Source organism: Tauraco erythrolophus, chromosome 19, assembly GCF_009769465.1.
Source record: "Tauraco erythrolophus isolate bTauEry1 chromosome 19, bTauEry1.pri, whole genome shotgun sequence".
In the NCBI taxonomy this organism is placed as follows: domain Eukaryota; kingdom Metazoa; phylum Chordata; class Aves; order Musophagiformes; family Musophagidae; genus Tauraco; species Tauraco erythrolophus.
In genome coordinates, this window is record NC_141483.1 from 16,349,644 (window position 1) to 16,363,716 (window position 14,073).

The 14,073-nt window shown below is 45.0% G+C and overlaps 1 protein-coding gene and 1 long non-coding RNA gene across 2 annotated transcripts; one reads left to right on the forward strand and one right to left on the reverse strand.

Annotated features, from left to right (window-relative positions):
- Positions 1-398: 398 nt before the first annotated feature.
- Positions 399-3,617, reverse strand: XBP1 (X-box binding protein 1). The gene is given in 6 exon segments (XM_086623319.1): positions 399-1,447; positions 2,288-2,371; positions 2,374-2,433; positions 3,031-3,159; positions 3,240-3,336; positions 3,409-3,617. Coding segments are annotated over 6 exon segments (1,137 nt in total). The 3' UTR covers positions 399-889.
- Positions 3,618-8,425: 4,808 nt separating this feature from the next.
- LOC147527443 (uncharacterized) lies at positions 8,426-11,576 on the forward strand. The gene is made up of 3 exons (XR_015222717.1): positions 8,426-8,842; positions 8,925-8,989; positions 11,235-11,576. It is a non-coding gene; the product is annotated as an uncharacterized LOC147527443 (long non-coding RNA).
- The last annotated feature ends 2,497 nt before the right edge of the window (positions 11,577-14,073 follow it).

Consider the following 14,073-nt stretch of genomic DNA (forward strand, 5'->3'; position numbering starts at 1 on the left):
TCATGAACACTAGACACACCACTTGAAATGCACCCACCTTCACTCAGTATAAGCATTTTGAATAGCAAACTTGCCAACAGGAAGATATTACTGTAGTTTTATTCATACATCAAGCTACTGCCACCTGCGTTCCCTATTCAAGCTGCAGATGTCACTCTAGCAGCTCTGGCCATCACACAAACCATCTACCTTGAACAGTCTGCAACATCAAGTGCTCCCGGAAAGAAACTACTAAAGCATCCACCTACATACACCATGGAAGTGCTGCTGGATTGGTGCGTTAAGGTGTTGAAAGGACAAGACACCACAAGACCTAATCTCTTAAAATTTCTAGTTTCAAATTCTGCAAGGCCAAGATACATTCCCCTCCCCACTAAGACAAGGAAAAAGAGGGCCAGTGAGCTGCATTGCACTTTAATTGCACCAATACAGTTAAATATTAAATGGAAAAAGCAATTCTACATAGCAAATGGAAAACAACCATTTACATAGTAAATCTGTAAGATGTACAGACTTATTTAGTTTTAACCCAGTTGTCTATACATGAATATCCCACTGCAGTTTTCCATGTTGAAATTACTGTAAATAGAAAACAAAATGAACATTTTCAGGTTCACGCAGAACTGGCAAGTTACTGGAAAAAAAAAAAACACAAAACACTTTCCTCCCTTATAGGCCAACACTGATGGGAGCCAGGGGGAGGGCAGGTCAGGACACCCTAGGCTTTTTCATACCAGGAGAAACGCATTGGCCATCACTCCATCTACTAGCATGGGTAGAAATGAGCAACGCTTTTCTGAATACACTTGATTTCCCCCGACACACCCCTAAGGGGCATATCCTGTTACCCTGCCAGGGTAGTTATCCAAGGGGAGTTAACACTACTGAGTTAGACACTGATCAGTTGGGGAAAGAGTTCATTGGCAAAGCTATCCTCCCAAGCATGGTCAGTGTCAAGTGGAGAGGACATGTCACTGAAGGGTGACAAGGATCCATCATATCCAGAGTCACTACAGGCATCCAACAGATAGCTTGAGGCTGCAAGGCTATGATGAGAGGGAAGCAGATGAGAGATGCCCAGTTGAGGCATGAAGCTGTCTACAGGTTCCTCTTTCACAGATACTGGGACCTCAGGGATAGCTTTGTCTTCAGATGGAGAGATAGATACTTCCTCTATTTTCACTAGCATATTGGTTTGGCTGCCTGTTTTAACAGGAATCTCCAATATTAGGGGCTTTGTGTATACATGATCAAACCTTATCAGTTCATTAATGGCCTCCAGCTTAGCTGATGGGGACCCCAAAGAGGGAGAGGGGGAGGTTGGTATGGAATTTGTTTCTCCACAGATCTCTTCCTCCAGCTTTTCCAGGCACGTTGACTCTGAGTCAGCACATTTGAGAAACATCTCTGGGTCCAGACTGTCCAGAAAGCCCAACAGGAGATCAGACTGCAGAATGAAATATTGTTTTAGAAAGACAGCCTACTACTGTCACAGGAAAACATGAGTTGTGGCACCTATTAACCCTTATCTGGAAGTTAAAATATGCCAACGTCATCACAGAACTAGGAGTTTTACCAAGAACACCACTATCAGAACAGTCAGTTAAGGCAATTACTTATCTTTCAGAAATTCCTTGTCCATTAATTTTTTTTCCAATGGTACTGGCAATCCTCACAGAATTCTACATGCATTTCATACTGACAGCCTCTATTAGAAACTCAAGATCCTGGACCCATCAGGTGCAAACACCATACTACCTCCTGTCTTCACAGACCAAGTTCCAGAACCTGGCTTAAGCAGACCCATCCATGACCAATGCTGGGGGTTTGTTTTGTTTTGTTTGGGGTTTTTTGTTTTTAAAAAGGTGAAAGATGCCTCTCCTTACATTTCTAGAAGTCATTTGTAAGGGACAGGCTTTAAGTTCGAACAGCTTTGATAAGTGCCAGCACATGAACAAAACAGCCATGTTTGTTTTCAAAAACAGGAAGAGCACAGTATGCCTTTTGTATTTGCACACTTCTGCTGTAAGAGCTAAGAGACTGTTTCAAGCCATATCCTCTAAGATTCTACAGAGACTGGACTTGTTCAAGTTGTATGAACTTCTGTACTCACTGGATACAGCTTAACACAACTGTTTGAAGCCATGGGGATGGCATTCCAAGACTTGGAAAACAAGCCAACTATGCAAAGTCATGTAGTGACTTTATATCAAAAGTTATGGCACTAATCTTAAATCCACAGTAGTCCTGAATTTCATAGGCATTTTGGATAAGAGTGGATGCTCACCTCAGAGTCTGAAGAGTCACTGCCATCAGAATCCATGTGGAAGTTATCAGAAATGGTGACTGCTGGGCCTGCACCTGCTGCAGAGGAACACGTAGTCTGAGTGCTGCGGACTCAGCGGACCCGGTCACCAATCGAATCTCATCCACCTGCGATTCCTTCACAACCTGTGCCAAGGGAAAAAAAAAAAATCCAGTCAGTCACCACAACTGTTCTGGCAGACAGTACAGTACGCAATCCTGAAGATCATGTTCTTCCTGCAAAGGCTTCCAACATCAGATTCTCCACTTGCTTGTGCAGCAGGAACCTGAAGCTAGGGCCACTACCAAAGTTGGCTCAGATGTCCACACATCTGCAGATTAGTCTACCCTTTTAAATGAGAGCCTGACCCCCTCCACTATACCCCCGCTCTTCTGAGCCAGGCATACATAACTGTAACAGTTACTACTCCATTCTAGAGCATGACATAGAAGAGCAGATGAAATGGCTGGGCTGGAACTAGTCACCTCGCCATCTCCCACGCTACCAGTGGCACCCACTTTAGACCCACTCTGCTCAGTCTGGGGGAACGCCTCCATTTGGCCGACACAGGTGCTCCTGGCACATGAAGCACCCCTCCTCCCAGCGCGGCAGCTGGAGCCCGAGAGCTCTCCGGGCCGGGGCTGCTCCCACCGCCACGCAGGTCCCTCGTGGCAGGTTCTGCCGAGGAAGGGCGGTTCGAGCCGCCAGCGCGGCGGACGGCTCACCTCGGACTCGCTCTCCTCCTCCGCCTTCAGAGCATCTAAACCCAGGCGGCTGCGAAGCTCCCGGTTCTCCAGCGCGAGGCTACACGTCTTCTCCCGCAGAAGCTGGTTTTCCAGCAGCAGCTTCCGGTTCTGCGGAGAGCCGCGAGGCCGTGAGGCAGCGCGGCCGCAGCGCCGGCCACAGCCGGCCCCGGGCCCGCCCGGCCCCTTACCTCCTCCTCCAGCTCCACCACCTGCTGCTCCAGCTCCGCCATCCGCGCCTTCTTCCTGTCCCGGGCGCTCTGGGCCGCCACGCGGTTCTTCAGCTTCCTGCAGGGCAGCGTGGCCGTCAGCGCGGCGGCCCCCAGCAGCACCCCCCGGCCCCGGTAGCCCCCCCCTCACCTGCGCAGCGCCTTCTCCTCCGGGCTCAGGTGGGTGAGCCGCTGCCGCTTGCGCGCCGGCTGCGGTGCCTCCAGGCCCGAGAGGCTGTGGGCGGCTCCCGCCGGCAGGACGACAGAGACACGCCGGCCGGCTGAGGCGCCGGCGGGCTCAGCCGCTTCGCCGGGGATGAGGAGCAGCCGAGCGGCTGCAGCGCCGGGCAGCGCCGCCATCGCTGGAGCCGCCGCGCTGCCCGGACCGCGACTCACGGGCCGCTGCGCTCCCTCCGGCCCCGCCCGCATTTCTACTATCGTGGCTCTTTCTCATTGGCTGGAGCAGCATGACGATGCGCCCAGACTAGTCCGTGATTGGCCTGCGGCTGAGCGCAAGGGGGGGAATGAATTTCATCAGACGAGGGGGTTGGGCTGGCGAGGTGTCACGTGGCAGGGGGGCGGGGTCACCCCGGGAGCGCGCGCGGCCCGGCCCGGCCTGTGGGGGCCGCGGGGCTCGCGCCGCCCGGCCCGGCGCCCGCGTCGGGCCCTCCCGGGCGCGGCCGTGCCGTGGGGCGCGATGGCGGCGCTGGGACGAGGCGGAGGGCGCTCCAGTTGCGGGGTGCGTCGAGGAGGGCCCAGGCGCGGTCAGGGGTGGCCATGTGTCCCAGAGCAGTCCGAGCGGAACCCGAGGCAAAGGGACGCTTTCGTGGGAGCACGAGTGCCAAGAGTGGAGCTATAATATGCCATGAGAATGGGCTGAAAATGGGCTAAAACCAAAAAAGCAGAGAGCAGGTTAGTGAGCGATGAGCAGAAGCTGCAGGAGCATGCACGGGCCCCTGGGACTGTCTGTTGGGCCCAGCCCGGTCCGGGGGCAGCAGTGCTGGGCGATAGCGGGACGAGTGCTCTTGGGGTGGTCTGACCAGGGACGTGCCGTGATGGGTCACGGTCGGGCCGGAGGGAGCTCGGGCCCAGGCAAGTAAAAGTTTCGTAGGCAGAAAGCCTCGAAATGCCGCGCATGTGTGAGTGCAGCTGTTGGCAGCTGCGCGCAGCGATGCACAACCACCGGGGCTTGTTTTGAAACACTGACCTTATCTCGGTGCCCAAAGCTTTGCTCATGGCAGTTGCCCACGACCTGAGTAGTTACAAAATGTTGAAACTTCAGCTACTTATGTTTATTTCTGAAATCCATTCATACACTGACTTTAAATTAGTGAAGATGTTAAACAGTAAAGGAAAACATGAGCTTTGAAAGTTCAAAGGCACCGGTGTGCTGGTTTGACATTACTCTAGCATTGGAGTTCTGCCAGGCTCTCATGATACAAAGAACAAACTCTGCATTTGTTAGTTCGTGTTTGTTCTTTCCTTACTCATTGCAGCATGACATTTAGTTAAGGCTGAGAGTTCACCTTTCTACTTTGACACCTTTGTGAAAAATATGGCGGCTTTTTGATAACCCTTTTAGTCTGAGTGCAAAAAATTGTTTGTTTGGTCCTCGGACACCTGTCATCGAAAATTATCTGCCTCTCCTTTGCATGTCTCTTCTAGGTTTGGACTCGTGTTTCCTCTATAATTCCCAATTAAAAACTTTACTCTTTTCTAACAAAATGCAGGTCCAGTATTACTATCTTTTTCTGATTTCAGACATTAATTTCAAGTAAGTTGCCCTTTTTTACAACACAATAAAACCCCGTTGAACAGGCTGCCCCTGCCTATGCTGCTTTGTGATATTTATAGCTATACTGCTGAGACTAGCCGTGATGTAATTTATCATATACATATCCAGATTTCTTAGCATTATGGCTGAAGAAAAATCCTTACTTTCCATCTGTATGTGGTTTAATTTTCCTGTTTAATTTTATAAAGTTCAATAAAGCTGGTCATGCACTGACACACCCTTTGAGAAAGCTATAATTAAAAGACTTCAATTCTGATTTCCATCTTTTTTTTTTTAATTTTTCAAACTCACTGTTTACACATTCTGTTTTTTGTATTTTCCTTTCTTCAGTCATTGGATTCAAGCCTGTGATCCACATGACAGTGCTCTCGTTACTCAAGAAAGCTTCTCGCCCTGCCTTTAGTTCAGCACCACCATCCGTCTAAAGGATGTGTCAATAAGGATACTTTTGGCTGTCCTGCCAGAAACAACATTAGTTCCGGCTAACGTAGCTTTATGTTGTGTGTTCCCGGTGGCCAACCCACCAAAGGAAATAGTTTTGTTTAACAAAGGTGGAGACGCTTTGCCCTTGTGTAATTTCAGATACAGAGAAAGAAATATGAGTTGAATGTTATCTACAGATGAAAAAAGGGGGAATAGAGAAGGGAAAGAAAATGGAAGAAGAGAGTGTAGAGAAAAGATAGTTTCACTAACAAGCATGCTCTGAGAAAGAGCTTGTTTGCCCCATATGCTTATGAAAACACTTGGAAAGTGGCCCAGGGCCCCAAGCTTGTGTCAGCAGCTGGAGTATTCCCAGATCAGTATCAAAAGCTGATTAAATGAGAAAGGGAACGTGATAATAAAGGATATAGCACCTTTCAGCAGTGTAGCAAGCCTAGTAGGAACAGTGACATACCTTTTTTCAGAAAAAAGGTGATACTGCTGTAGTATAAGGAATTATGTGGGATCTGTATCCTTTGCCTACAGCGTGGAGCTGCTAACCTATCCACATGCGGTAGGAAGTGATGTTGGCTTCTCTTAACACTGACACAAGCAAGTCTTGCAGAAAGGGGATTTTTTGCTCAGCTATCATCCCTTCTTCCTTCTTGATACTTATTAGAGACTCTGCCTTATTGGCCTCTATGACTGTTTCCAGCGTACCACCAGAAAAGCGTGAAAAAACCCCAGTGAGTCCAACTTTAAACCCTGACTCTCCTGCAAGCATCTTACAAACATGTACCTTGCATTCCAGTTCCTTGTCTTCATGTTCCACCCACATACGTTACTGGTACTGCTACTACCCAGAATTACAAGGAACAGTGAGCAGGTCTGACCTCATTAAAAAGGTAGGTGGGAAGCACACTGTCAAAAGACCAGTTGTAGATGCATGTATAGCAACCGATTAACTTAATTTTTTAAAAATATGAACCTCCATTGTTGCCCTCTCCTGTAGTAACCTTTCTGCATCACAGATTTTTTGGCAGCAAAATCATTTCATGCTTCATGGCTTCTAAGGTTTTGTGTGTGTGATTCCTTTTTTTCATGTTACAGAATACAAGATGGCAGATTTTTCTTAACAAGGTCTAATGATTTATCATCTCTTTTGGAGTGATAATAGTAAATTTAAGATCGAGCAACCTATATAACAAGCTCAGAATGTTCCTTGCATCTACTAAGCATCTTCTTTTCCCTGAATTTCACTTGCATTGTAATTCCCATTTGCTTCATTTTGATAGGCTCCTCTGAAACTCAAGAATTCTCTGGTCTCAGGCAAGACCAGAAATTAACTGACCTAAATAATTTTGTAGCAGTGGCAATTTTTTTCCCAATTTACTTTTTTTTTTTTTCCAGAAAACTGACATGCTTATTAAACAGCAGAGGTCTCAGTGTAGAGGCAGTGTGTTAACCCCCTCTCTCATCTGAAAGTTGACCTCCCTTTCACTGTCACAGAATGCTGATTGTACAGGGAAAGCCTACCGGTTTGCAAGGGCATTCCAGTATTTTGAGATAAAGATCTCTTAATTTGATTTGTTCTGTCCGACTGAGAAACGAATTTCTCTTGCACATTCAGAGCCTGGAGCACACCACTCATGGGAATTAAAAGAAGACGAGATATCCACACCACAGTAAATGGAAAGGTTTGCTTCCCAGCAACTGTGCTACTAGTTCTGTAAAAACGAAACATTACTGGAAAGCTTTGCAAACATTGGTCATGTAAACAGATCTCTATGCATAGTGACTGGATGCCCTTGGGAGGATTTATGTCATCTGCCAGTCCCTGAGAGGCTCCACCTGGGAATCAAACAGCATTGGATCAGCTGGCCAGGGAAGCAGGCTCAGGTCAGGGAATCTGTTTGGTGAGTGCCCCAAGCCAGCTGATACGTGAAGGAATCCCACAGGTCAAGGGGAGGTTGTGGTTGTTCAGTACCTTACTTTGGGGCTTTGCTGCTTGTCCCGGCTTCTGTTTCCAACCGACTTGGTTAATGTTGAGCCTATCCCCTTCCCACACCATTCCTCTATCCTTGATTCTGCTTCATTGCATGGATTCCCTTTCCCTTTAAAAGGTCTAGCTGTTGGCATCTCTGGTGCTTGGCTGTTGCTTGTCTGACTGTAATACCAATTTCCATGCTGTAGTCCTACTTTAGCTCTTTGGCTATTTTCTTTCTAGCGTGGTCCCAAGTGCAGTGTTCCCCTGCAAAGTTCTCTTTATAGTGCTGGCGGGAAAACGTGGACCAGAGAGTTGTGCAGATCATGTGGGATCTGGAGGTTCTGGAAGATGCCACGTTTTAACATAATTTCCAAGTGCGATTAAGGTCTTGGCTAAACTAGAGATAGAGTTGTGCATTGTGAGTTCTGCCTTTAGATGTGATGTTACTTGAGAGGTATTGTGTCCACCTGTGTGCAGTGACTTGTGGTGACACGCTGGTGGTGGTAGTCACAAGTGAAAGAAAAAAGGTAAAGGTACTACACTTAGTTGAGGTAATGCAGTGGGTGCATCATTAGGGGTGATGTTGCAGAATGTGCTTGAGCAATTGTCCTGGTTTCGACTGAGAGTTTTCTTTTTAGCAGCTAGAAAAGCTCTGTGTTTTGGATTTAGTATGGAATTTGTTGTGAGAAGAATGCTGATAGCACACTGGTGTTTATAGTTGGCACTGAGACATCAGGGACCTTTCGGCTTCCCGTGTTTCTGCCAGTGTGCGGGAGCACAACGGGCTGGGGGGGCATGGCCAGGACAAAGGGTCCACAGCTCCCCTTGGGATTTGTACTTAGACTTAGGATTGAGGGCTGAATTGGCCAGTGGAGTATTCCATATCATGCAACATCATGCCCAGTATATAGATAAGGGTTGACCAGGAAGTTGGGGAATTCTCTTCTAGAAGAGGGATCTCTCAGACTCTCTGTCTCTCGGAGTTCTTTCTTTCTCTCTCTCTTTTCAGGCCTCTCACTCATCCAGGATTGTGATGTTGGGACTTAATTGCTTGCCGGGATGGACAGGCAGTGGTCACTGGGTGGTGAGCAGTTACACTGTGCATCATTTGTTTGTATATATTATTATATTATCATTTATTATTATCACTATTATTTTTTTATTATTACTATTACTATTAAATTGTTCTTATCTCAACCCACAAGTCTCCTTCCCATTTCCCCCTTAATTCTTTTTCCCATTCCCCAGGGGTGGGAGAGGGTGAGTGAGCGGCTGTGTGGAGTTTAGTTGCTGGTCAGGTGAAACCGCAACAGCAATACGAGAGAGACTGAGCTTGCTGTTGAGCTGTCCCAGGGAACTGACAGCCTGCCTTCTGGATTCTGTGTAAGTATTTAACGTGTTGAGCAAGCTCTGAGGAAATCAGCCAACTGTTGAAATCTCACATGCCTAAAAACTCCTGTTCCAGGAAGTTTTTCTGTTTGCACATCCTGGGTCAGAACTGGAACCTCTTCTTGGAAAATACGCTGAAAGGTAAACAGCTGTGCTTAGGAAAACTTGATGACTGCTTCCTGTTGGCAGAAGCCAGCTCTTATTTGGAGCAGTGCCAGCTTTTGAAAGGAAGTACCTTCTCTTATTTCTTAGTCATTCCCTGGGTGTGGAAATCCCTTTAGAAGTTCAGAGCCCCTGAGAGTCCTGGCAACTTTATTGTGTTGTAGTTTTGAAATTATTTCCTTACATTCTTCTGTTGGGTGCCTTCACCTAGTTCTGCATTTTGTACACAGAAGCCTGCTTCCAGCTGTCCTAAGACACCCGGTGTGGAAAGAGGCAGAGGACAGTTGCCAGGAAATGTCAAGTTAGGCATCAGTTCTATCTCAGCATACGTTCAGCATGACCCAAAGCATAAGGGGTATTGTCAGAGTCATCGGTCTCCTGCCTCGTACATTTTTGATTTGCTGAGTGCTCTGAGGGTGCAGGGTAAGAGCTGCTGTTCACAGAGGGACGAGTCTGTGATGTTTCCTTTCTGGTAGCCTCGTTTCTTTGCTCTGTTAGCACCTGACTTCAATGACAATGGTCAGGGACAGTTGAAGCCCTTTATGTACTAATTAAATATATGGTAGTACTCGAATGTGGAAAATGCAGTGCTTTAAGGTGATTAATTAAAAGTGGCAGTCAGATCTTCTAACTTAGATGAGTCTTTAATATAACAGATAACCTAAAATGAAATAGAGTAAATAGTTGCTTAGCTCACCTTCATGTGAATGAATCAGTTGTTAATGTAGTAACGCCGTCGTTTTAGCCAGTCACATTTCAAGAATGTTTTTTGCTTTTGGTAGTCAGAAGTGGTGAAAACTCTTTGTTGACTTTAATCATAGGAGTACTTCATATTGCAGGGTTTATTGATTGCGATTAGTATTAGTAGCTGATACATTATACACTTTAATCATGTGCTTCAAATTTGTGTTGTTTACATATGGTTCACTTTAAATAGTGTATTGCTTGAAGTAGGGCTGCATGAACAGCAACTTATACCATATATTTACTCCAGAAACACTATAACAATGTTGAATTAAATACAGAAGTGTCAATATTTAGATTGTATGTAAATATTATTTCCAGAAATATATAGAATCATAGAATGGTTTGGGTTGGAAGGGACCTCAAAGATCATCTAGTTCCAACCCCCCTGCCATGGGCAGGGACACCCTTCACTACACCAGGTTGCTCAAAGCCTCATTCAACCTGACCTTTGGTATGTTATTTACATGTTATTTACATTGGATGCTTCTTCAATATTATGAGCAAAGAAACTGCTAAGCGCTGACATAATAAACACATAAAATTAATGGTAATCTAGGATTTAGTGGGGTTATAACTGGGAGTAAGCAGAGATGATAAGAGCAATCTCAGGGTGGCAAGAGCACAGTGGAAGACATTTGTTTGGATGCATTTGAGGGTAGTTCCTGCAGAATGAAAGGATACTGAGAATCTTGGAAAAATGTGGCTCCAGGTCTTTTTTTCCAAATTAATTCAGTTCCCATCTGTCCTTGCAGAGGGGATGATCAAACAGCATATAGCAACAATTACCTGAGTTTATTTCTTAGTATTCTTTTTTCTTTCTTTGATAACATGATCTGCTGTGCCTGCATGTGTGCTGAGGACCCTGAAGGAATGCGTCATGCAGATCTGTACAGTGTTGCAACTCTCATGTAAACTTGTACTGTATATTGGACAATAGTTTGCAAAAAGAAAAGACTGCAGTGATCTAAATAAGGGTGTTTTTAGTGCAATTTAATGTATTTCTGTTTTACAGGCCTGATTCATTATTATTTTTTCCTTTCAGTAGACAATTACGTGTACAGAGAAAGTGAAGGGTTCCCAAATCAGAATGTTTCCCCTTCATACAGATTTAAAAGACTACACATTATTTAAGACATTGGAGCCCTTAACTTTTCAAACATTAACAGGGAATTTTGTTCACAAATAATGTTTATAATTAAAGTTTTCAATTAAAGTTGTCATGGCTAGTCTGTTGGTTAATTCGGTTTGCTGCAATGCTGGTTTGCTTGGATGAATTGTGTTTCCAAACTTGAAATAGCAAGAGGCAAAGCCACAGCTGCATGACACTTTTTCTTAACATAAATCTCTACTGATTTTTCTTTTTTGGTATTTAATTGAGCTGACAAGTTACAACAGTTTTTTACTTTAATTTAGAATAATTGATGATAACAATGAAAACATGGTTTTCACAAATACAAAAACATTTTGTCCCTTACAGTTGGCTTTCTGTTCCAAATTCCAATCGCAAAGTTCGACTGCGTGAAAGTGAAGGGCTACGGGAGACATCTTTAATTCAAACTGATGTTTCTGGAGACATTTTGGCATGTTTTACCCTCACTCGGTGTGTTTCTCCAAGGGGCAGGGAATCGCCTACTCTTTGAGTCTGGGAGGTCACCTGCTGGTCGCTCTGCCTCAGCGCATCCTCGCTCCTCTGGATGCGATGAGCAGTGCTGGAGAGGGACCTCCGCGTGTCCGAAGATGAGACTGTCGATGCTGCTTCAGGAATGGAAACTCATCGGGCACTCAGCTATGTTCGAGTAGAGCTTTCAGTCAGTCCTAAGCCTTTGTTTGTGCTGTGCAATCACGTCGCCAGAGGCGTAGAATAACGATTTTTCTTGGTGATGAAAAAGGGCAGGATCTCAAGTTCGATTTAAGAAATGCTTTAATGAAAAACTCTGTTCATTGAAACCGTGTTCACAGTCCTGCAGAACTCTTTGGCATGAGGTTGTTTCTGACACTCATTTAAAACTAGCGCAGATGTCACCACACTGCACCGCGCAATGACGGTATATCCTGAATCCCTCTGTGATGTTCTTTAATGTACACAAGGGGATCTCTGACACACCACCTACTTCTTAAACTCAAGTGTCAAAACAGCCTAGAATTCCAAGGTAAATGCTAAATAAATGTCTGTAATGTAGGAGGATGATGTTGAGTCAAGCAGTTTACAAGTACACAATGGCACCCTTGTTCCTTCCCTTCAGTTTACTAGTTTGATTGAAGCAGAAGGTTGACACTTCTCCCTTTAGATGGAAGAGAGATAAGTAGAACCATATCTCAACACAAATTGGCTTCAAAGGAAAATTACTACTCTCAGTTAAACCAAACATTTGTAACACTCGAAAACCATTTTAAAGAAAACTTAGAATACTTTGACTAATTTTTAAACAGGAGTTATCAACAAATCCACTGGTACTATCCAGACTTTCTTCTTTTGGTGGTGTTTAAAGTGTAATGGTTTATCATAATTCTTCCATTTTAATCCAGGTGTATGGGCATGTTTCTTCTTGATTAGTCAGTGATGTTTTCCTCCTGCAAGTGCTCACAGCCTAAATATGAAAAGGTCGTTGTTCACCAGTGGGGGGAGTTAGAAACTGGACTCTGCAGCAACAGGTTGCTCTCACGCTTGTAAATGGGTTTCCTGTTGAAATGTAGCCATGCTGGGTTATCTGGTGTTATTGGATCACTTCTTCTGATAAATCATAGGAGTAAGAACCACCTTTTCTTACTATTGAAAATATCTGAGCAGCCCCTTTTGAAAGATTTTCTTTTTACTTTAAAAGTGGATGAGAGATGAACTGTGCTCCAAACAAGGTCTGGCTGATTGTGCAGGTTTTGGCTGGGATAGAGTTACTTTTCTTCCCAGTAGCTACTACGGCGCCGTGGTTTGGATTTGTGCTGAAAACAGTGTTGATAACGCAGAGATGTTTTCGGTACTGCTGAGCAGTGCTGACGCAGAGTCAAGGCCTTTTCTGCCTCTCACCCCACCAGGGAGGAGGCTGGGGGTGCACGAGAAGCTGGGAGGGGACACAGCGGGACAGCTGACTCCAGCGGACCAAGGGATATTCTATGCCATCCGACATCATGCTCAGCATATAAAGCTGGGGGAAGAAGAAGGAAGGGAGGGACGTTTGGAGTAGTGGCATTTGTCTTCCCAGCTCACTGTTGTGCGTGATGGAGCCCGGCTCTCCTGGAGGTGGCTGAACACCTGCCGGCCGATGGGAAGTAGTGAATGAATTCCTTGGTTTGCTCTGCTTGCGCGTGCAGCTTTTGCTTTACCTGTTAAACTGTCTTTATCTCAACCCACAAGTTTTTCCTCTTTTTTTTCTGTTTCTCTCCCCCATCCCACTAGGGAGGGGAGTGAGTGAGTGGCTGTGTGGTATTTAGCTGCCTGTGGGGTTAAACCATGACACTGATGCTGGAGACAATCTCAGTCAAACGGAAATTCAAAATTCACAATAATTGAAATACTTTTAATCCATGCTTATTGATTAGTGTCTTTATTTCTTTGAAAAAGGCTCATGTTTTCCTTTGTTATGCTAGAATCTAAGACAATATATGAGGGAAAAAAGTTTATTTAAAAATTCACATTATTACTGGCTGAAAGTTCGATAAGTCTTTTGAGTTTTGATATTGCCATACTTGCCACAAACTGGATCGTCAGAGACTAACAGCATTGTAGATTGTCAGGAGGCTGAGTTTTGGTAGTATGTCTTAAGAAAACACTTAACTGAAAATGTCATCTGCTCTTTGCAAAACTAATAACTGATACTCGGTTTTAGGGAGGGTCCCTCAGTACTGGAGGACAAACAAGTTAGTGCCGAAACAGCAGAGCAGATATTTTGAAGATATTTATTCCTGGTATCTCTGAGCCCGGGCCCTTGTCACCTCCCTTCAATAACCTAAGTTTTTCTTCCCTTCCTTTCACATTTATTAAACATCCTCATCAAGCAACAGACAACATAGGCTGTGACTAATCTGCTGCTATGCATGTACATTCTTCTGGCTACTGCCATGCAGAATGTGTAACAGCTGAACTCCACCAACCTCTGCCCCTTGCCCACTGGGGGACACTATTCTGTACATTTACATTCTGTGCATTTACATGCACACACATTTACTTCCTGTCCTTTCCTAGCAGTAATTCCTTAAAATGCAAATATAGTTACAAAAGCTTCATGTTAATTAAATGGGATACAATTAGAATGGATTCTTTTATTTTAAAAATGTAAAATCAACAATATACTGTTCTTTGGACAGTAGAATTGAAAAAGCTC